This window comes from Pan paniscus, chromosome 10, assembly GCF_029289425.2.
Source record: "Pan paniscus chromosome 10, NHGRI_mPanPan1-v2.0_pri, whole genome shotgun sequence".
Classification (NCBI taxonomy): Eukaryota; Metazoa; Chordata; class Mammalia; order Primates; family Hominidae; genus Pan; species Pan paniscus.
Genome location: NC_073259.2, coordinates 126213892 through 126236519, shown reverse-complemented (window position 1 = coordinate 126236519; position 22628 = coordinate 126213892). Strand labels below are relative to the sequence as shown.

At 42.8% G+C, this 22628-nt stretch overlaps 1 protein-coding gene across 6 annotated transcripts in view; it reads left to right on the top strand.

Annotated features, from left to right (window-relative positions):
* TAOK3 (TAO kinase 3) overlaps positions 1–20374 on the top strand; it is a 223663-nt gene extending 203289 nt beyond the window's left edge. For all 6 annotated transcript variants that reach the window (XM_003832408.4, XM_008957798.4, XM_057299542.2 and 3 more), the window contains 4 exons: positions 8172–8411; positions 9842–10054; positions 17793–17975; positions 19016–20374. In XM_003832408.4, the coding sequence (XP_003832456.1) occupies positions 8172–8411; positions 9842–10054; positions 17793–17975; positions 19016–19177 (798 nt within the window). In that variant the 3' untranslated portion in view covers positions 19178–20374. The remainder of the gene's footprint in view (positions 1–8171; positions 8412–9841; positions 10055–17792; positions 17976–19015) is intronic.
* The last annotated feature ends 2254 nt before the right edge of the window (positions 20375–22628 follow it).

Genomic DNA, 22628 nt, shown 5'->3' with positions numbered 1-22628 from the left:
CCTGTGGCATTAATATTTCAGTGATGGGGATAATTAAGGGAGAAAAAGCCTAGAAAGCCTCCTTATAGGGGCAATGATGAAAAAAAAACTGCTTGAGAAACACAGGATTAGAGAGAAGAGACTAGTAGCAGGAAATAGGGTATGGACAAGGCTGGTGGTAGTGGCTGTCAGAGCAGTAGATTCAAAACACCATTTGAAGTTTAAAGTAAACAGGACTTGACATATACTAAGATACGAGAGAGGCTGGGCACAGTGGCTCACTCTTGTAATCCCACCACTTTGGGAGGCCAAGGTGGGCGGATCACGAGGTCGGGAGATGGAGACCATCCTGGCTAACATGGTGAAACCCCGTCTCTACTAAAAATTCAAAAAAATTGGCTGGGCACGGTGGCAGGCATCTGTAGTCCCAGCTACTCGGGAGGCTGAGGCAGGAGAATGGCGTGAACCCGGGAGGCGGAGCTTGCAGTGAGCAGAGATTGCGCCACTGCACTCCAGACTGGGTGGCAGAGGGAGACTCCGTCTCAAAAAAAAAGATACGAGAGAAAAGATGATGGAATCAAAATTATTTCTAGGGCTTAACACTAGGGGAAATGAAGATGTGGTAGAAACAGAGAAGAGATTAAAGAGAGGTTTTGGTAAGAAGGTGACTCAGGCCGGGCATGCTGGCTCATACCTATAATCCCAGCACTTTGGGAGGCTGAGGCAGGCGGATCACTTGAGGTCAGGAGTTCGAGACCAGCCTGGCCAACATGGTGAAACCCCATCTGTACTACAAAAATTAGCCAGGCGTGGTGGTGGGCGCCTGTAATCCCAGCTACTCGGGAGGCTGAGGTGGGAGGATGGCTTGAACCCAGGAGGCAGAGCTTGCAGTAAGCTGAGATCATGCCATTGCGTTCCAACCTGGGTGACAGAGTGAGACTGTCTTTAAAAAAAAAAAGGGGGGGGTGGGGGGTGGGCATGGTGGCTCACGCCTGTAATCCCAGCACTTTGGGAGGCCAAGGCAGGTGGATCACCTGAGGTCAGGAGTTCGAGACCAGCCTGGCCAACATGGTGAAACCCTGTCTCTACTAAAAATACAAAAATTAGCCAAGTGTGGTGGTGGGTGCCTGTAATCCCAGCTACTTGGGAGGCTAAGGAGGGAGAATCACTTGAACCTGGGAGGCAGAGGTTGCAGTGAGCCGAGATCGCGCCATTCCGCTCCAGCCTGGGCAACAAGAGTGAAACTCTGTCTCAAAAAAATATAAAGAAAGAAAGAAAGAAAGAAGCTGATTCAGTACTGCACATTTTGAGTTTGTCAGAAGTCAAAAAATCAAAATGAAAAAGGCTAATGGCCAGTTGGAAATAAGTCATTTGGGAGTCTTTTCAAGTAACATTTATTGTTATTCTAATAATAGATATTTGGAGGAAGTCTGAGGCTAAGGGGACAATTCATGTCAATAAAAGTTACAGAAGATAATTACTCCCTAAAAATGATAGAAACTATATTGGTGACTTCATTAGTATTAGGTTCTAGCCAGTTGAGCAAAAAATAACTCTGTAAGAGTATTTTTCTTGAAAGTCTAGATTTTCTTTTGTTTAGTCTTATTCCAGAGCCCACCTTCATGAAAATGTTCAGAGCTTTTTTATTTACTAAAGTAACTCAAGAACATTGAAAATAGATGAAAACAGAAACACATAAAGCTAAGTAGTGAAAGTTCTTTTTAACAGTTTTATTGAGATATCAACATATAAAAATTGTATGTATTTACGGTATACAACTTGATGTTTTGATATATGTATACATTGTGAAATAATCACCACATGAAAGCTAACTAACATATCCATTACCTCCGCATAGTTACATTTGTGTGCATGTGTGCATGGGGTTGAGTAGGGAGATTTAATTTAGGACTTGTCCTCTTAGCAAATTACAAGCATGCAATACAACATTGTTAACTATCATCACCATGCAGTGAGTGCATTAGAGCTCCAGTAATTATTCGTCTTGCATAACTGGAACTTTCTACCATTTGACCAGCATCAGCCCATTTTCACCTTTTCGATAATCCCATTCCACCCAATCTCTACCCTCAAACAGTCTCCATTAATTTGGCATGTATATTTCTAGGTTTTTTTCTATATACATATGTACAGCTATATTATATATGACTTTACAAAAATGAGATTACTTTTGTATCAGTAGGATTATTTGATTTGCAAGCAATAGAAATAAACTCTGGCTGACTTAAGGCTGAAAAGGAATTTATTGGAAGGATATGAGGTAGGTAAAGAGCTGAAGAACTGAGCGGGAAAACATGAAGAGCCACGCTGGTAAAGCAACTTCCATGACACAGAGAGCAAGGGCTCATGTGCAGTTCTCCAGGCACTGCCATTTCGGTGTACCTCCTCCAACCACTTTTTGTCTTTGTATCGTTTCTGTTCAAGATTTAAATTCCTAGGAGAGATAGAACTTGATTGGGTCATGTGCTTATGCCTTATTCAACACTCTCTCTGATTCCAGATAAGGGGGAGTCATTTTGCAAAAAAAGGAAAAAAAAAAAAAAGAGCCTATAAAAAGAAGCAGGAAAAATGGAAGCTGAGCCTTACAAAAAGTAACAGATGTCCACTCCACTGTTTTGTAACTCTTTTTTCCATTTACCTTCCAGCACGTACAGCTCTGCTTCATTCTTTTTCATCTAATAGTATTTTGTTGTATGGCCTCAATATCATTTATTTAATGAGACACTTCTCGGTGGACATTTTGTTGAAGTTTTACAGTATTATTAATAATATAAGAACATTGTTGTACATAGATATTTTTACATGTAAACAAGTATTTTGGGGGATACATTTTCGGAAGTGGAATTTCTGGGTCAAAGAATGCATACATCTAAATTTTTAAAATAAATATCACCAAATTGCTCTCTAAAGGAGTTTATACTCCCACCAACAAAGCACAAGAATGCCTGGTTTCCTGTGTCTTTGCCTAAAGGATTGAGTATTAGCAATCCTTTTAATTGGTGAAAACAAGAGGATCACTGAAACTGGGTTGAGCCTCTTTCTCTATCACCAACACACACAGACACTCAGCATTTTCTGACCAGTGTTGAAACTAAGAACTGAAACTAAGAAGGCATTAAATGTCATAGGCTGACAGCATCTCTATTTAAAAGTTAGAATTCTCGTTTTTACTCAACCTCAGTGAGCCTGAGCATAAAAATTTGGCATGAGTGAAATCCGCTGCTTTTAAAGAAGTCAATACTACTTCCATTAGAAGTTAGAGTGCTTGAAACACACTGGACATTGACCGAGGGAAAGGAAGCTGCATGTATCTTATCTCACACTCGCTCCAGGGCCTATACATATGTGTGTGTGTGTGTGTGTGTGTATGTGTGTGTGTGTATATATATACACACACACACACACACACACATACATTGAGTACATGGGTGGGCAGAATGATCTGTACCATTAAAACTGATTTTTTAGTTTTTGCTCAGCTCATTTTGTTAAATTTGTATAAGCTAAAGGTGCACATGATGTGGCTCTAGTGTGTATATTGTGTCATTTATACAAATAAAGTAACCATTGTATCATGTCTAGCTAGAGCAGAATTCTTCAAAATATTTTATCACAGACTGAAAAAGTATAAAACAGGAAAGTATGCCATTTATTAGAACTTTTTTTTTTTTTTTTTTTTTTGAGACGGAGTTTCGCTCTTGTTGCCCAGGCTGGAATGCAATGGCGCAGTCTCAGCTCACTGCAACCTCCGCCTCCCGAGTTCAAGTGATTCTCCTGCCTCAGCCTCCCAAGTAGCTGGGATTACAGGCATGTGCCACCACATCTGGCTAATTTTGTATTTTTGGTAGAGACAGGGTTTAACCATGTTGGCCAGGCTGATCTCGAACTCCTGACCTCAGCTGATCCACCTGCCTCAGCCTCCCAAAGTGCTGGGATTATAGGCATGAGCCACCGCGCCTGGCCTCATTTATTGGAACATTTCTAATGGAAAATGCTGAGAAGCTAAATACCTGAGTTTTAGCCTCAGTTCTCTTTATAGAAGTTGTGTAACTTTATGTTAGTCCTTCAACTCCCAAATGCCTACTAACACATATAAAAGGGGGAAATCCTTACAGTCTTACCACCTCATAGGGTGGCAATTTGGATTGAATGAGATGTATGGAATAACTTTTAAAAATGGAAAGCACATTAAACATTATTATGTAGGCACAGCACTGGCCTCATAATAAGGTGAACAATTTTTCCCCCATGTCTCAAATATTAAAGGTAGCTTACCATCTTACACCTCAGCAACTCAGATGTACAAATTAAAGGTGAAGGGAACAACTTGTAACAGAAAAGCCATTTCAGTATCATGTTTTTCTTACTCTTCTAATAGTTTATAAAAACTAGATTTAAGATATTATATGCCATGTATTCCCTTCTGAATAGAGAAAAATAATGACATTTATGTATTCTGAAGCACTTTCTTATGGTCTTTCATTTTATCTTTACAACTACGATAGTTCACAATGTGTACTGCTATCCTCATTTTACACCTGAAATACAGATTAAGAGACTTGCCCCAAGCCATACATAAGACTTACAGAGGAGCTGAAACTGACTCACACCCTTAGCACTTTTCCATTGATTCTCAAACTTTCATATATATCAGAATTAGCTGTGTAGCTTGTTATAGAGACTAGTCCCTTATAACACAGGTAATTCGGATGTAGGTATTCTGTGGACAGTATCGTGAAGCATTTCATTAAGCATGAAGAGAAGCACTTGATTTCTTCTGAAGGTGTTTGCTTGCTTTGTGTGTTTTGCTTTGTGTCAAAAGCCCATGAGTTTCAGGGCTCTTAGCAACTCAGGCTCAGTTTGCATTTCTCAATTTAGGAAAGTGTGGGATGAATAAATGCCCGGTGTTGGGACTCCTGGACCTCAATTAAAGTCCTCATTTAAAGGGCTTTCCTTGGCCTGGGAGAGCTTTCGTCTGTGGGAAGGGCTCTCCGTCCTTTGGTGCCACCTACGGGCCAGTTACTGCTTTGTAAAAAAGAAATTTGATGGTCTAGGTAAAGAAGAAAAATAAAACAAAGGAAAACACGGGAGGAGATAAGAGAGATAACTCTAAGGGCTTATTTTTTATTCCTTAAAACAAATTTAAATTGTATTTATACTTTGGGTTTTTTCTCCTTATAAGGTCGCTGAGGGGGTGTACATGTTCACTGCTCTATCCCTAGTTCCTACAACAGTGCCCAGCACATAGTAGGTGCTCAGTAACTACTTGTTGAATGAATAAGTGAATGATTAGTGACTGTACTCTAGTACTAGATGCTGTGCTATTAAAAGGATTTCTCTTCAATCAATAGGAAGCCCAAGTGTGCAAGATATTTCCAACCACGCCAGTATAAAAATGTTATCGATGTTATCTATTAAAATAAATAATTTGCATTTTCTCCTATAGTGGATGCCATCAGAGAAGAGAGGCCCTCTATTGTTCTAATTTAAAGTACAGCTGAGGCTGGGGCATGGTGGCTCACGCCTGTAGTCCCAGCACTTTGAGAGGCCGAGGCGGGTGGATCACCTGTGGTCAGGAGTTTGAGAACAGCCTGGCCAACATGGTGAAACCCCATCTATACTAAAAATACAAAAATTAGCCGAGCGTGGTGGTGGGCACCTGTAATCCCAGCTACTCGGGAGGCTGAGGCAGGAGAATTCCTTGAACCCTGGAGGCGGAGGTTGAAGTAAGCCAAGATCGCACCATTGCACTCCAGCCTGGGCAACAAAGTAGAAACTCCGTCTCAAAAATTTAATAAATAAATATAAATAAAGTACAGCTCAAAAGCTTTCTCCTTTCCTTGACGTTCTTTTGTTTGTTTCGTTGTTGTTTTTCTGTTTTTTTTGAGACGGAGTCTCTCGCTCTGTCCCCCAGGCTGGAGTGCAGTGGCGCGATCTTGGCTCCCTGCAAGCTACGCCTCCCGGGTTCACGCCATTCTCCTGCCTCAGCCTCCCGAGTAGCTGGGACTACAGGTGCCCGCCACCAGGCCCGGCTAATTTTTTTTTTGTATTTTTAAGTGGAGACGGGGTTTCACCATGTTAGCCAGGATGGTCTCGATCTCCTGACCTCGTGATCCACCCGCCTTGGCCTCCCAAAGTGCTGGGATTGCAGGCGTGAGCCACCGCCCCAGGCTCCTTGACCTTCTTAATAGTAATACTGCTAGGTCGGGCACGGTGGCTCACGCCTGTAATCCTACCACTTTGAGAGGCCAAGGCGGGCAGATCACCTGAGGTCGGGAGTTCGAGACCAGCCTGACCAACATGGAGAAACTCCATCTCTACTAAAAATACAAAAGTTAGCCAGGCGTGGTGGCATGTGCCTGTAGTCCAAGCTACTCTGGAGGTTGAGGCAGGAGAATTGCTTGAACCTGGGAGGCAGAGGTTGCTGTGAGCCAAAGTCACACCATTGCACTGGGCAACAAGAGCAATACTCTGTCTCAAAATAATAATACTAATAATACCACCCTTTTCAGAAATCTTATAGCATAAAATCTTTACCCCTTTTATAGCATTCATCACTTATCCAACATTGCTCTCTCTCTTTTTTTTTTTAATTTGGACATAAAACTTATTTCCTGGCTGGGCATGGTGGGGTGGCTCATGCCTATAATCACAACATTTTGGGAGGTTGAGATGGGAGGATCACTTGAGTCCAGGAGTTCGAGACCAACCTGGGCAACATAGTGAGACCCCATCTCTACCCCCACCCCCCCCCAAAAAAAAGTATGTCCCTGTATTAATTAAGATTTTTTTGTTTGCATGTTAACTGAAATTTATTTCAGCTAGCTTAAGCCAAAACCAGGGAAATTACTATAGAAATACGGGAATGTCTTATAAAATTGAATAGCAGTAATACAGCTAGACCTACTGGAGGGCTCAGAAGCAGTAAGTAACTTAGGCATCAGTATATTCCCTGCACTTCTTTCTTTTCCTTTCTTCTTGGTCTGAAACCCAGCTTTCTCTAATCCTCAGCCCTCATAGCAGCAGATGACTACCACATATGTGGTTTTTATATGCCTTAATTCCAGCCACACATAGAGATTAACTGGTTCTGAATATCAATTCCAAATTCCGAGTAGAGAAAATAAATTGACCCAGGTTGGGCCACGTATCTAAATCTGATTCAGTGAGCTTTGAGCAGAGCATATACTTCAATAAATGTCTAGTGCACTTCCCTGTTGGAGTGTCAGTGAGTTGAGGACAGAAGTCATGGTTTAATAAATATTTTTATGTACTGAGAGCACATTGTTCTGATCTTCATATATAGTGCTATTTAGGAAATATTCTTCAATTGAGGAATGAAAAGATTTCACCCAACTTCCCCTTTTTTCTAGTTTGCTTTCCTTTCCTCCTTCAATACCAAAGAAAGAAAGCAAGAAAAGGAAGAAAGACATGAGTAGAACGGAAAAGAACAGAGTGATTAGATCTATAAATGATCAAACAGACTGTAATGCAGAAGATGAAAGGGGAGAGATCTCATCTGTTTTTTTTTCCCCAACATGCCTTGAACTCTGAGATTTTAAAAAAATAGACAATTGGCCTACTTCTGATTCATGCAAAAACAGAGTATTTCCCAGAAAGCTAAGAACATTGCAGATATTATCAGTTTAATTCTCAATCTTGATTGCTTGTTGGCACCACCTGGAGAACTCTTCCCAATACTGACATCAGGCTCCCACCCCAGACAGTTATAAGAATTTCACCCTGTGAGATTCAAGCATCTTATGTTTGAAAAGTTTCCTCACATGATTTTTATGGGCAGTCAGGGTGTAGGACCACTAGCTTCACTGAAGAAACATTTATGTAGACCTATGCATAGCACATCACCTAACGAAGGTTCACAGCAGCTCTGTGAGGTAAGAGAGAGTCAGGTAGAATTAATCCCATTTTACAGAGAGTACAGTAGTGATTGCTGTGAAGTTGCCCATTTTGTAAATGGTGGACCCAGGAACAGAACCTAAACCTGAAGAGATTGTTAATTTAATCTCATTAAGTCCTGCTGCCAAACACTAATGGGCTTAATTAAGAGATGGTTAGCAGTGCCATTCCTTGCCCTCCCTCACTTAGTTGTGCATTCCTTCCAGTTCATCTCCATTCACCTCTCTCCGTTTATCTTTTGTTCCTGGACGCAGGAACTAAATAAAAAGAGGACCCAGAAGGAGATGGAGCATGCCATGCTAATCCGGCACGACGAGTCCACCCGAGAGCTAGAGTACAGGCAGCTGCACACGTTACAGAAGCTACGCATGGATCTGATCCGTTTACAGCACCAGACTGAACTGGAAAACCAGCTGGAGTACAATAAGAGGCGAGAAAGAGAACTGCACAGAAAGCATGTCATGGAACTTCGGCAACAGCCAAAAAACTTAAAGGTAAGATTTGTGCTGCTGGACAGTGTTGGACCAGATCAGTGGTTTCTCTACCTGAAGTGTCAGAGTCACCTGAGCAACTTTTCAGAATCACAAATTTCTGCGCCCCACACCTATTGTATCAGAATCTCCAGTTGCAAAGCACAGAGTCTATATTTAAGCTCCTGAAAAGGAGATGTTGGGCAAGCTGGTTTGGAAACTATTATTATACTACATTATCTATCAATTTGTCATCATATCCATTATGGAATTTCTCTGAGCACTTCATGACCTGCCATCTTCAAAACTGGACTAATAGCAGTTTATGGTTCTAATCCCAGGAAATAAGGAAGTTCTATTGGTGTTAGGTACTTTGAGCACTGCTGTATTGAGAAAGACTCTAAAGCCACATCCAAGCTTAGGAGGAAAGAGTGTCATTTATTAGTGATGTCTGTCATGGTCATCAGGAATGAATCTATAAGTGCCAGGCATTTACCACTTCTGCACTAGAGATGCAGAGATGTGGAGGAACTCCTGTGGCCCTCACTGCCTCCAGCTAATTTTAGCTGACTGCTAATTAACAAGCTCTGTGTACTAAGCCATTGCTATATATCCGGGAGGACGTTGTCAGTGTTGCCACAGATATGAGGCCAACCTCGATCACACTGGCTATGCGTCTCTTCAGTCAAATCCTAAGCTAAGCAATGATTTCTATCACCATAAGTCCTCAGAGTGTTCGTGAAGTGCACACATGACTATGGGGCAACCTGATGGAATGCCTTCTGGGCTTAAAATAATATACTCTACCTTCTCTTTGCCCAAATGCATATTTTATATTGCTACATGCAAGCACAACCTCTTAATGGGGAAAAAAATTCTAAATCACTTTTCTCTCTCAGTTTACGCTGAAATCCAGTAGAAATGCGTTAGGATATAAGGTACCATCCATATACTCTCCTTTATGGAGTTGATAAGAAATTGCTATAAACCAGAGCAGTGAGAGCTGGCTTATATAATGCTATCCCCTGTCTCACTTGAAAACAGGGTGAAACACAGAAACAAAAAAAAAAAGGGGGGAAAACAATGAACAATGGAAGACACTGAAGTGTCTGACTAGGAAAGCATGAAAAGAGTTGCCACTCTTTCAACAAGCTAAGCTTCATAGTATCGCTCAATCTGCTTAGAGTTGTCATCCCCTTGTAACAGTCCATATTTTCTTTGAAGCCATTTGTAAATTCAAAATTACTTATAGTCATTCAATATAAAACCAAAAGTACAGGTAGAGTTAACTTTTGTCTGTGTCATACATACTGCTTGATTTTTATTGATTAGCAATGTGAGTCACTGCACCAAAAAACAGATGCTCTCAGCACTTGTATTATATCATTATAGTAGAAGGCTTTCTGTATTTACTGATGTGCCTTTATTTTTCCTTTGTCACTTTTTCTACCCAGGCCATGGAAATGCAAATTAAAAAACAGTTTCAGGACACTTGCAAAGTACAGACCAAACAGTATAAAGCACTCAAGAATCACCAGTTGGAAGTTACTCCAAAGAATGAGCACAAAACAATCTTAAAGACACTGAAAGATGAGCAGACAAGAAAACTTGCCATTTTGGCAGAGCAGTATGAACAGAGTATAAATGAAATGATGGCCTCTCAAGCGGTAAGTGGTTAGGTTTGGTGCCACGGCTTCGAGAGCTTTGGGAATCAAGAAAATCCAAGATCCAGCCTGTTGTTCCCAAGATGATTCTTGCACAAATTTAGGATATTGATGTTTTTCTGCCCAAAGGACTGAGGAAAGGACGACGTTGAATAAAGCCAAGCCAATGTGGATACTTGCTGGAGTGTCTTATAAGATGGAACTCAAGGAGTGACATGCCACATCAGACCTGTGGCACATAGGGACTTTGAGGGCAAATGTGATAGATACCACATATGATACCATGTGTTCATTTATCAAAGATTTTACTGACTGCCCTCCCCGCAACTAATATCAGGCACAAATGAATAAGACAGTCCCTGCCCTTAGGGAGCCCACAGTCAAGTGAGGAAGACAGATACACAGACACACTCATGCAATAAACTTTTATTAAGCATCAGTGTTCAGCACTCTGCTGGACTCAGAGATGGAGGATGAGCTAGACAGACAATTTGTCAGTCAAGCCAGGTGGTCAGATAATTAAGCAGTAATAGTAAAACATGGTAAGTGGGGCCGGGCGCGGTGGCTCACGCCTGTAATCCCAGCATTTTGGGAGGCCGAGGCAGGTGGATCACAAGGTCAGGAGTTCGAAACCAGGCTGACCAACATGGTGAAACCCCATCTCTACAAAAAGTACAAAAATTAGCTGGGCAGGCACCTGTAGTCCCAGCTACTCAGGAGGCTGAGGCAGGAGAATCACTTGAACCCGGGAGGCGGAGGTTGCAGTGAGCTGAGATCACATCACTGCACTCCAGCCTGGGTGACAGAGCAAGACTCTGTCTCAAAAAAAAAAAAAAAGTGAGTGATTTGAAATGGGAGGTACTAGGGGTTAGGGGAGAACAAGTAGGACTAACTAAGCTCGTCTAGGGAAATCTTCCTAGAGGGAGCCAAGAAACTTTAAGGAATTCATTGACATAAACCGATTCCTTGAAACTGGGACCTACATAGGCAAAGGTTCAAACAGAGGAAAATATATGGAGACAGAAAGAACTTTGGTGTGAGCCCAAAGTTCAAGGAGGAAGATTGCAGGAACCCAGAATGAAGAGGTCATAAAGGGAGCTTGGGATGGGAGCTTGCCTGGTAATTCGGTGAAGATTTCCCAAGGAGATGAGTCTTAAAGAGTAATAGTTTACCAAATAGGCATAAAAGAAAAAGTTGTTCCTGACAGAGGATACAGTATATGCAAAGACTTAGAGGCGTGAAAGAGGATGGCACATTTGAGAAACAATGAGTAATTGCTATGGCAAGAGTATAGGATGCTTGTTGAGGGAAAGCGGGAGGATAGTCAGGGTCAGAGCCTCAGAAGCCAGGAGTTTGAATGTTATTTTGTAAGCAATGGAGAGCTGTTGAACCCTGTTTTAAGAAGGAAAGCATAACTGGATCAGATTTGTGTTACAGAAAGATATTAGCAGAAATGTGGCAAATATAGGTAAAGAGACCTGTTAGGAAGCCATTATAATAGTTCAGGAAAAAGATGATGAGAGAACATGCTAATGGAGATGGAGAGGAGTGGGGAAGGTTTTAAGAAATATTTAGGAGGCAAGAATAGAAATAACTTAGTGACCAATTTGAGAGGTTTGACAACAGAGTAGAATAGGTCATTATCTTACCAAACTAGAACAATAAAAGAGTGAGTTTGGATGCCTGCAAGGATAATTGACTAAGTTGTAGACCTGGTGTCTGCGTTTTGTGGGTGACCAGGTAGAGAGGTACAGATAATGGAAACCTGCAGTTTAGGAGGGATGTCAAGATTAAAGGCAGAAAGCTAGACTTCATTGTTATATGTGTGCACTTGTGGCTGGTAGGAATGGATGAGATCTGCTGGGGACAGGAGGTATTCTTAGAGAGGAAAGAACTAAGGACAGAGTCTGGTAGACATCAACATTTGAGGGCTGAGGTAGAAGTAGAACAAAAGTGAATAATCAGAGACACAGGAAGGGAACCCGAAGAGAGCATGTCACAGGAGCCAGAGCAGGAGTTTCTAACTGACAGCGTCACATGTTGCAGAGATCAATTAGAAGAATAAACTTTGAGGTGTTCATTGGACCTAGCACTGGATTCGTCCATTGCTTGTCTCGGACAATCAGTGGAGTGGTGGGACTGGGAGACATTATAGAGCATTGAATGAGGGATTATAAAGTGAAATCCAAATGGTAAGTGAGACTGCTTTTCCCAGATCCTCATCAATGAAGGAAAAGAGAACAAGAGCTTTAGCAAAAGGAGAGAGAGTTGAAGAAAGACTTCTGTTAGTTGGGAGATGCTTAAGCATGCATGTTCTTAGGCCGAGGATGGGAGCTAGTGCATTCATCTATTCATCCATCCAGCAAGTATTCATTGAGTGCCTACGTGATGTACCAGGCATCTGGAGATACTGTGGTGGATAAGACAGTCATGGATCACGTCTTTACGGAGTTTATGGAAGCATGGAGGAAACAGACATTGGAAAAGTCTACTCCGTGTAATGTCAGAGCAAGAGCAAGGTGCCAACAGACTGCAAAGCAGGAGAGCTCGCCTGGTCTGGAGAGTCAGGAGAGGCCTCCCTGGCACAATGGCTATGTAGGCTGAGGAACCTACACATGAGGAACGTGTGAACATTGGGAAGGCAGTGGCACTTTGGAAGAATTCACAGAAATCTATTATGTTTGGGATGTAGGGAACTAGGAGAGGACTAACATGAGAACAAGACTGGAGGGGTAAACAGGCTGGGTCACGTAGGGGCTTTCAGGCTTTGTTAAGAATTTTTGTCTTTATCTGAAACAATGAAAAGCCACTGGAGGGTATTAGGCAGGGTGTGACATCAGATTTGTGTTTTTGAACCATCTGGTGACATGGAGAATGGCCTGGGAGATGGGAAGAATGGATATTAGGAGATGATTTGTGAAGTGACTTTTACCCGGGGTATGAGGGAGTGGTAGCCAGACTAGAAAAGGGGCAGTCGGGATGAAGGGGGAAGTTACTAAATTTGGTGGGAGGTAGAATTGAGAGTACTTAATGACAGGTTGAACGTGGAGAGTCCAGTGTTCAGGATGACTTCCAGTCTCTGGTTTGAACAAAACAGTAGATGATGGGCCAGGCATGGTGGCTCATGCCTGTAATCCTAGCACTTTGGGAGGCCGAGGCAGGCAGATCACCTGAGGTCAGGAGTTCGAGACCAGCCTGGCCAGTGTGGCAAAACCCTGTCTCTACTAAAAATACAAAAATTAGTTGGGCTTGGTGGCACACACTTGTGTAATCCCAGCTACTTGGGAGACTGAGGCGGGAGAATCGCTTGGACCCAGGAGGCAGCAGAGGTTGCAGTGAGCCGAGATCACACCACTGCACTCCAGCCTGGGTGACAGAGTGAGACTCCATCTAAAAAAAAAACAAAAATAAAACAGTAGATGATGGTCTACCTGTATTTACCTATATGGTAAAAAAGGAAGTGGAACAGATTGGGGTGTGGGAAGGAAAAGGTGATGTATTGGCTGTGTGGAGCCTGAGAGCCTGGGAAACATCCAGAGGAGGATGTCTCTGGTAGACTACAGGAGCTCGTCTGGACCTCAGAAGAAAAGTCTGAAATAGAGGTTTAGTGTGGGAGTCATTTGTACATATGTAGATGGTAATTGAGGCTTTTGAAATAGATGAGATTCTTAGGAAGAGCGGTTAGAGGAAGAAGAGGGCCCAGGACAAAGCCCTTAAGAACACCCACATTTAAGGACCAGGTAGGTAAGGACTACTGGAAAGGGAATAGTCAGAGAGGGAAGACAAAGACCAAGAAGTTGTGGTATCTCAGAAGACAAAGATTTCAAGAAGGAAGGGGCAGTCAGCAATACCAAATGCTGCTGGAAGGTCAGGTAACAGGCCACTTCCAGGCTATCATGGGTCACCTTAATGTGAGCGGTAGAAGTAGAGGGTTAGGATCAGAATGAGTGCGAGGAAAGGAGTGCAGAGGGAGATGAAAGGCAAAGAGAAGGAAGAAGTTGATAGACACATGGAGGTTGATAGGGTTTTTGTCTTGTTAATCTTTATATGCTCAGCCTCTGCAACAATGTGTGGCATACAACAAGCGTTCAATGAATGTTTGTTATAGAAAATGGGAGAGACCAGGCGTGGTGGCTCACGCCTGTAATCCCAGCACTTTGTGGGAAGGGTCACTTGAGGCCAAGAATTCTTGACCAGCCTAGGCAACATAGCAAGACCCTGTCTTTACAAAAAATACATAAATTAGCCAGGCATGGTGGCACATGCCTGTAGTCCCAGTAACTTGGGAGGCTGAAGCAGGAGGATCACTCAAGCCCAGGAGTTCAAGGCTGCAGTGAGCTATGATCACACACCACTGCACTCCAGCCTGAGCAACAGAACAAGACTGGGACTCTTAAAAAAAATAAATAAGATGAGAGAGAACAGGATCAGAAGTACAGGTCAATGATTACCCTTGAATAAAAGGAGAGAAATGCCCTTTCTTCTGAGACAGGGAGAAGATAAGTGTGTGATCATTACAGCATCCTTTACTGACTACTTACCATGTGGCAAGTACAATCAATGTTAAACATCTCATAAGTGTTACCTCATTTCATTTTTGTGAAACCCCTTTGAAGTAGTTACTGTTTTGACCCTAATTTACCTGTGAGGAAACTGAAGTTCACTGAAGTAAAGCTACTTGCTCAGGACAGGAGTTGGCAAACTTTGTCTGTAAAGGGACAGATAGTAATTAGCTTTGTGGACCACAGGGTCTCTGTCACAGCTACTCAGCTTTGCCATTGTAGCACAAATGCAGCCATAGACAAAACATAAATTAATGAGTATTATCAATGTCCAATAAAACTTTATTTATGGCTGGGCGAAGCGGCTCATGCCTGTAATCCCAACAATTTGGGAGGCCGAGGCGGGTGGATCACCTGAGGTCAGGAGTTCGAGACCAGCCTGGCCAACCTGGTGAAACCTCATCTCTGCTAAAAATACAAAAATTAGCTAGGCATGGTGGCACGTGCCTGTAATCCCAGCTACTCAGGAGGCTGAGGCAGGAGAATCGCTTCAACCAGGGAGTCGGAGGTTGCAGTGAGCCGAGATCACACCACAGCACTCTAGCCTGGTGACAGAGTGAGACTCCATCTCAAAATATATATATATATATATATATACAAAACCAGGCACCAGGCTAGATTTGGCCCATGGGCTGTAGTGTGCCAACCACTGGCTTGGGGGGATAAGGGGGAAGGTCACATAGCTAATTAGTGGTAGAGCTAGGATTTGAACCCATCTTGGGGGGAATCCTGTGCGCCTGTATGCTTGGCTGCTTCTACATTATGTTGCCTCTTATCGTATCTTCAGCGTAAGCCACTGTAGAGATCAGACATATTTACCTATACTCTTATAAAACTTTTTAATGGAGCTGGGCACGGTGGCTCCCACCTATAATCCCAGTATTTTGGGAGGCCAAGGCAGGCGGATCACCTGAGTTCAGGAGTTTGAGACCAGCCTGGCCAACATGGTGAAATGCCATCTCTACTAAAAATACAAAAAATTAGCTGGGCCTGGTGGCACTTACCTGTAATCTCAGCTACTCGGGAGGATGAGGCAGGAGAATCACTTGAACCTGGGAGAAGGAGGTTGCAGTGAGCTGAGATCACATCACTGCACTCAGCCTGGGCAACTGAGTGAGACTGTCTCAAAAACCACGAAAAAACAACTTTTTAATGGATTTGATGTGTGTGACCTTGGGTGATAAAAACTAAATGCTGGAATATCCTCTGATTTCTAGCACTGGGCCATCAGAGTCAGAGCTGGTACAGAACAATGGTACCAGTTACTGCTAATAATAATAGCGTGCCAGAAACAAAAGGAAATGGAGATGTTCTAAATGTTTAAAGATATTTAGATGTTTAGATGGTCTAAATTGACCATAGAATGAACCTCTCACCCACTTAGCTGGGGCTTACAGCAACTAATGCAGACAAGTAGAAAAGAACAGGACTTTCACTGCCTTTACTGATAAGGAACCTCCCATATCAAGAGGGAATCAGTAACAACCCTCATTGGGAGCCAGTAAATCCTTTGGCATTTACCTGTGAGTCTGTTCCTGCCAAAGACTATGTATTGTGTCTAGTGTCTCTTATCCCTTCATTCCTTACTGGGAAAATGAGAACTGTCTGTCCTCTTTAAGGGTTTTAATGAAACCTGGTTAGGATTAATTTTTAGAAGGTACCTTGGAAATATGATTATGTAATTTATTTTGTTCCTTTAATCTCTATAGTATGTTTCTCCAGAAGTACTAAAAGAAGATACATGCAAATAACTAAAACTATTTTAATATAACATTTCAAAAAGTAATTTTTCAATCAAGATATGTATATTGTCACAAATTGTACATAAGGTGGAGAATAAGTATCTTGGAAAAGTGGTCAATAAGGAAACACAGATAAGCTCAGGGTAAATGGACTGATTCAAGGGTTCTAATCTCATAGTTCTCAGCCAAACTGTGGGCCTGCCAAAATTGGACCAAACCAAGCCTGCAACCCAGGGTCATCATTCCTAAACACTGTCCTGCTGATGGTCCGAAACCTTCCACTCTGCTTTGAGAAGTTGGCGCTTCTACTTGGTTCATTCTCCACGCAGGATCTGGGTATCTTGTATAAGACAAAGTTCAGGCACTGCTTCAAAGCAGTTATGCCTCTTAAAATTATCAAGCCTACCTACCCTCTGAGAGGAAGAGTTTTTTTTTTTATGAGACAAAGTCTCTGTCTGCCAAGCTGGAGTGCAGTGGTGTGATCATAGCCCACTGCAGCCTCGAACTCCTGGGTTCAAGAGATTCTTCTGCCTCAGCCTCCCAAAGTAGCTGGGACTACAGGCACATGCCACCATGCCTGGCTAATTTTTTTAAAAATCTTTGTATAGATGGGGGTCTCACAATATTTCCCAGGCTAGTATTGAATGCCAGGCCTCAAGCAATCCTCACACCCTGGCCTCCCAAAGCGCTGAGATAACAGAGGTGAGCCACCAGCCAGGGAAGAGATTTTGAAGCATTTGGAGTTTTGGATTGGCTGGCTAGCAATGTAACTTTTATAGCCAACAATAGGTGCCAACATTACTACTTGGAGCATAACAGTACTGTGGTATATTCCTCAAGTTTTATGGAAATTGGAATCAATTTTTTAGAGCTAAGCATATCTAAATGATTTTAGGGTTAAAGAACTTGAAATAAGGGCATGATCAGTTGAAACCGAAATAATGATAACCACTACTATTTATTGAAAACTTGTAATGCATTGAGAACTGTGCCTAGGGTTTTATATTAATTCTTTCATCTAATCCTCCCACCCATCTCCGGCAATAGGAACTATTCTTGTTATTTTCTTGAGGATGAAACACATGAGATCTAGAGAGGTAGGTAACGTGCCAAGGTGTAACACACACAAAGTGGATGGTGTAGCTATAATTCAAGCCCAGGAGCCTACCTCCAAAGCCCACAGGTGTAGCCTTCCTGACGCCTGCTGCTGTGGTTTCAGATCATACTGAAAAGAATGTGTTTGGTATTGCAGCCCATTGGGCAGACTTGACTGTTTTTGATTCCTAACTCTGAATGTACCCAGAGCATCTGTGTTTTTGAGGGGGCAACCAATTTCAATCCAAATGAGGAAACCTCTTCCAGTAGTCACCAAGGGCTGTAGGCCACCAAGGGCTGTAGGCAAGGGTGCATGACCGTGTGTGTCTTCTGTGCCCGCAGTTACGGCTAGATGAGGCTCAAGAAGCAGAATGCCAGGCCTTGAGGCTACAGCTCCAGCAGGAAATGGAGCTGCTCAACGCCTACCAGAGCAAAATCAAGATGCAAACAGAGGCACAACATGAACGTGAGCTCCAGAAGCTAGAGCAGAGAGTGTCTCTGCGCAGAGCACACCTTGAGCAGAAGGTAAGGGAGCATTACCAGGGGTCCCGTGCCACTGGGTGGAAGGGGGCGTGGCTGAGGGAACTGCCATATATGCAGCCTTCCTTAGTTAGAGATTAAACTGGGCACTTTTCACTTATCTGCTTTATGCTGCTGGTACCCTTGTGAGGTAGGCATTGTCCCCCTTCTACAGGCCGAAACACCAAGGCACGCATGTCTGACCCCACATCCGAAGTCTTTCTTCTGCTCTGCTAGGAAACCCTCAACGTTCCCAGCCAGAGGAATGATGTGGGTTGCTGGGGTGGTTGATGTGACACCTGAAAGGTACTGTGAGCTGACAGCAGGGCTGCCAAATGGCACGAGGAAGCCAGATGTACAATAGATTTGACTTTTCAGCTATTTTTAAACCGAGAGAAATCACCAGCAGGGCTGTTTAAAAAAAAATTAAAATGATGATAGGCTGATATTGCCATGCATAACTGTTATCCCAACTGAAATATTGATTGCTTTAGAAATTCTGAGGAATATGAAGTAGAAAAGATTTCATAAGGCATCTCAAAGCTGTTAAGCAGTTAGTTATTTGCACTTTCTTCCAGTAGTTACCTGAGACCAACGTAACAGACTGTTTTCCCAGCTCCTGTTCTAGAACTAAATTACTAATGACCCAGGAGGCATTTGGCTCTCTGTGGGAAAGCGGCACAATCCAATTGTGCTTGAGTGTCTTTTAGCTTCTCATGAGCCATCCCCTAACACAGGACACTGACCTAGATCCGCCCAGCCGCTGGGCTTGCTAGAACGGCATTGCCAGCCCCAGGTGGACCCCAAACATTGATATTCTTGTGAGCAAGTTTTAAATATAATGATTTAGATGCATTGATCACAGGACTCGGCCAGCCTTCCTCGGTCCTCCCGTAGTTCCTGTGTGTGTGTGTGTGTGTGTGTGCACTTCATGTGTGTGCCTATGTGTGTGTGCATGTCATATGTGTGCCTATGGGTGTATCGCGTGCACGTGGGTGCCTGTTAGGAGATGCTTTCCATTAAGAACTGCATCGTGCTGCTTTCAGATTGAAGAGGAGCTGGCTGCCCTTCAGAAGGAACGCAGCGAGAGAATAAAGAACCTATTGGAAAGGCAAGAGCGAGAGATTGAAACTTTTGACATGGAGAGCCTCAGAATGGGATTTGGGAATTTGGTTACATTAGATTTTCCTAAGGAGGACTATAGATGAGATTAAATTTTTTGCCATTTACAAAAAAAAAAAAAAAAAAGAAAACAGAAAAAAATTCAGACCCTGCAAAACCACATTCCCCATTTTAACGGGCGTTGCTCTCACTCTCTCTCTCTCTTACTCTTACTGACATCGTGTCGGACTAGTGCCTGTTTATTCTTACTCCATCAGGGGCCCCCTTCCTCCCCCCGTGTCAACTTTCAGTGCTGGCCAAAACCTGGCCGTCTCTTCTATTCATAGTACACGTCACAGTATTGATGTGATTCAAAATGTTTCAGTGAAAACTTTGGAGACAGTTTTAACAAAACCAATAAACCAACAACAAAAAAAGTGGATGTATATTGCTTTAAGCAATCACTCATTACCACCAATCTGTGAAAGTAAAGCAAAAAATAATAATAATAAATGCCAAGGGGGAGAGAGACACAATATCCGCAGCCTTACACCTTAACTAGCTGCTGCATTATTTTATTTTATTTTATTTTTTTGGTATTTATTCATCAGGAATAAAAAAAAACAAAGTTTTATTAAAGATTGAAAATTTGATACATTTTACAGAAACTAATTGTGATGTACATATCAGTGGTGACATATTATTACTTTTTTGGGGATGGGGGGTGGGTGGGGTGAAGAGATCTTGTGATTTTTAAGAACCTGCTGGCAAGAGTTTAACTTGTCTTCAGCATATTCTGATTGTATCATAATCATTTTCTGCTGTTGCAGAGGATGTGAATACACTTAAGGAGCTCACAGAATCCCAGTAGCACAAATTGGGCTTTGGCAAATCGTGTATTTTGTGTATAGAAGGAATTTAAGGAGAGGTATTACTTATTTTCATATTGTATTTTAACTGTTTCTCTGATCAAATTTTTTTACTTCCTCCTCCTGTTCCTCCCCACCTCCCTCCTTTTCCAATTCAGTATTTGGAGTTCAACACTGTCTCTCAATCAGATCATCTTGATCTTTTTCTTTATCTCCCTTCCCCTTCCTAAGTCCCATTTCTTGGTCATAAATATTGCATTATTCACACTTTCAAACTGTGTATTTTCTTACAATAAAAAATGATGGAAAAAAAAAAGGCTTTACTTCTTTTGCATGCACTTTAAAAACAAAACAAAACATTTTTCAGGTTCCAAGGAAGAGCATGATAACTGTCAGAGCTTTTAATTATATTTGTAAATAAAAGTGTTCATCACATCGCCTTGCTGTGTTATTGTAGCAGGAAGTTTCCCTTCTAGGTTCACCAGTTCACAACTCAGAGGGACAGCCACCCTCCTGAAACTGTTCTCCATAGCCTCGGTCGCTCCAAGAAGAGCCATTCAAGCCTTTCAGGTAAAGCTCTGTCTTCCAAGTTCTTCTATGGGGCTGAAGAACTTGGATTCGTGCCCCATTCGATGTGGGCACGTGGTCAACTGCACCTTTCTGTCCTAAAGAATAGAAGGCATGTGCACGCGCGCGCACACACACACACACACACACAAAACCCCCCACGTGCCAGTCGTGCATAGAAGCATGCATTGCTGAAGAGAGAAATTGGGCACCCTTAAAGAAAAGCAGGCTGTGGAGAAGGCACTATAACCAAATATTTGAAATGATCCCACTGTAATATTAGATCCCTCTCCCCTCATATTCTGCTTTTATTAGAATAATTTTACATGTAAAACAATGAGATAGTAAAAAATATAAAATTTCAGGGATATGATTTGGGAGTCAGGACAATCTCAGTAAGATCCCAAATGCTTAAGCCTCTATCAGGCTTGTCCAACCCACCTTATTTTGTTGTTACTCTGTTTTGTTTTGTTCTAGGCTTTTGGCAGCCTGAAGCTATGGTTTTTGGTTTCTGTGTCTAGTGATAAATGGAAAAGGGGGACGAGGAGGGGGCTTTACTGGCCCAACCAGAAACAGAAACTAAGAACCCATGACTTGTGTTCTCTCCCTTGGACACTCCTGGAAATTGCTCTTTAGAGTATGATGACGTGGGGTGGGCCCAGCACTTTGGAAGGCTGAGGTGGGTGGATCACCTGAGGTCAGGAGTTCAAGACCAGCCTGGCCAATATGGTGAAACCCCATCTCTACTAAAAATACAAAAATTAGCTGGGCGTGGTGGCGGGCGCCTGTAATCCCACCTACTCGGGAGGCTGAGGCAGGAGAATCGCTTGAACGTGGAAGGCGGAGGTTGCAGTGAGCCAAGATGGCACCACTGCACTCCAGCCTGGGCAACAACAGTGAAACTCTGTTTCAAAAGAAAAGAATATGATGACCTAAAGATCACTCTTGTTTCCTACAGGATGTTCATGTGTCGGAGACAAATGTGACCAGTCATGTTCACTCTGATAGGCTAAAGCAGAAAGGTATACTCATAAATAATTATCAACATGGGTTAATCCCAACTACAAAACCTTCTGTAACATCACACTCAGTGACAATTGTGTTTCCTAAGTACCTCTGTTCATTGGAGTTTCTATATTAGGTACATCTGAAAATAATACTGGAAAGGGTTAGAGAAACAGATAACGTCGATGGCATGCTTACGCTTGCCACATGATGGAACACTAGGCTTTCACAAATGAAGAAATAAGCTCACTCCAGAGTAAGTGGCAGGGTGGGGTCTGAATCGAGACCTGTCTGATCTATACCCAAAGGAGTATTCCATCTTCAGTAGGGTAGAAAAGCTTCCTGTAGCCTCTTTCATCCATTTCTCACTGTGGTGAGAAATGTCTAGCTAGTTTGGGAAAGGGCCCTATGTCTGAGATTGTAGGTGCTATCTTTAGAAAAGGTCTCGGTGGCTCACAGCTGTAATCCCAGCACTTTGGGAGATCGAGGTGGGTGGATCATCTGAGGTCAGGAGTTTGAGATCAGCCTGGCCAACATGGTGAAACCCCGTCTCTACTAAAAATACAAAAATCAGCCGGGCGTGGTGGTGGGCGCCTGTAATCCCAGCTACTCGGGAGGCTGAGACAGGAGAATCGCTTGAACCCAGGAGGCGGAGACTGCAGTGAGCCAAGATGGCACCACTGCACTCCAGCCTGAGCAACAGAATGAGACTCGGTCTCAAAAAAAAGTCCCACTGCGCAAGTTTGTCAGGGATGTGTCCCAGGGCAGTTAACAGGAAGCAGGGATGCGGGTCCCTGCTCCTAACAAACACCTGCTATGGACAGAGTTGTCCTACTCCTCCTAGTACCTGCCTGAGGAGGCAGTAAGGAAGGCAGGGGGACTAGGAAGGCTGAGGCAGGAGAATCGCTTGAACCCAGGAGGCGGAGGCTGCAGTGAGGAAACAGACCTGAGGAAACTAGACTTTTGTACTTTGTTCTTATATGACAATCAGGCCAAGTTTAGTCATTTACATACATTAACTCTTAACCCCAACAAAAGATGATTTTGTCCTCCAACAACGCTGTGAGGTAAATAAGGCAGGCTGACAACCCCCTGCAACCCTGATGTTTTTTCAAAT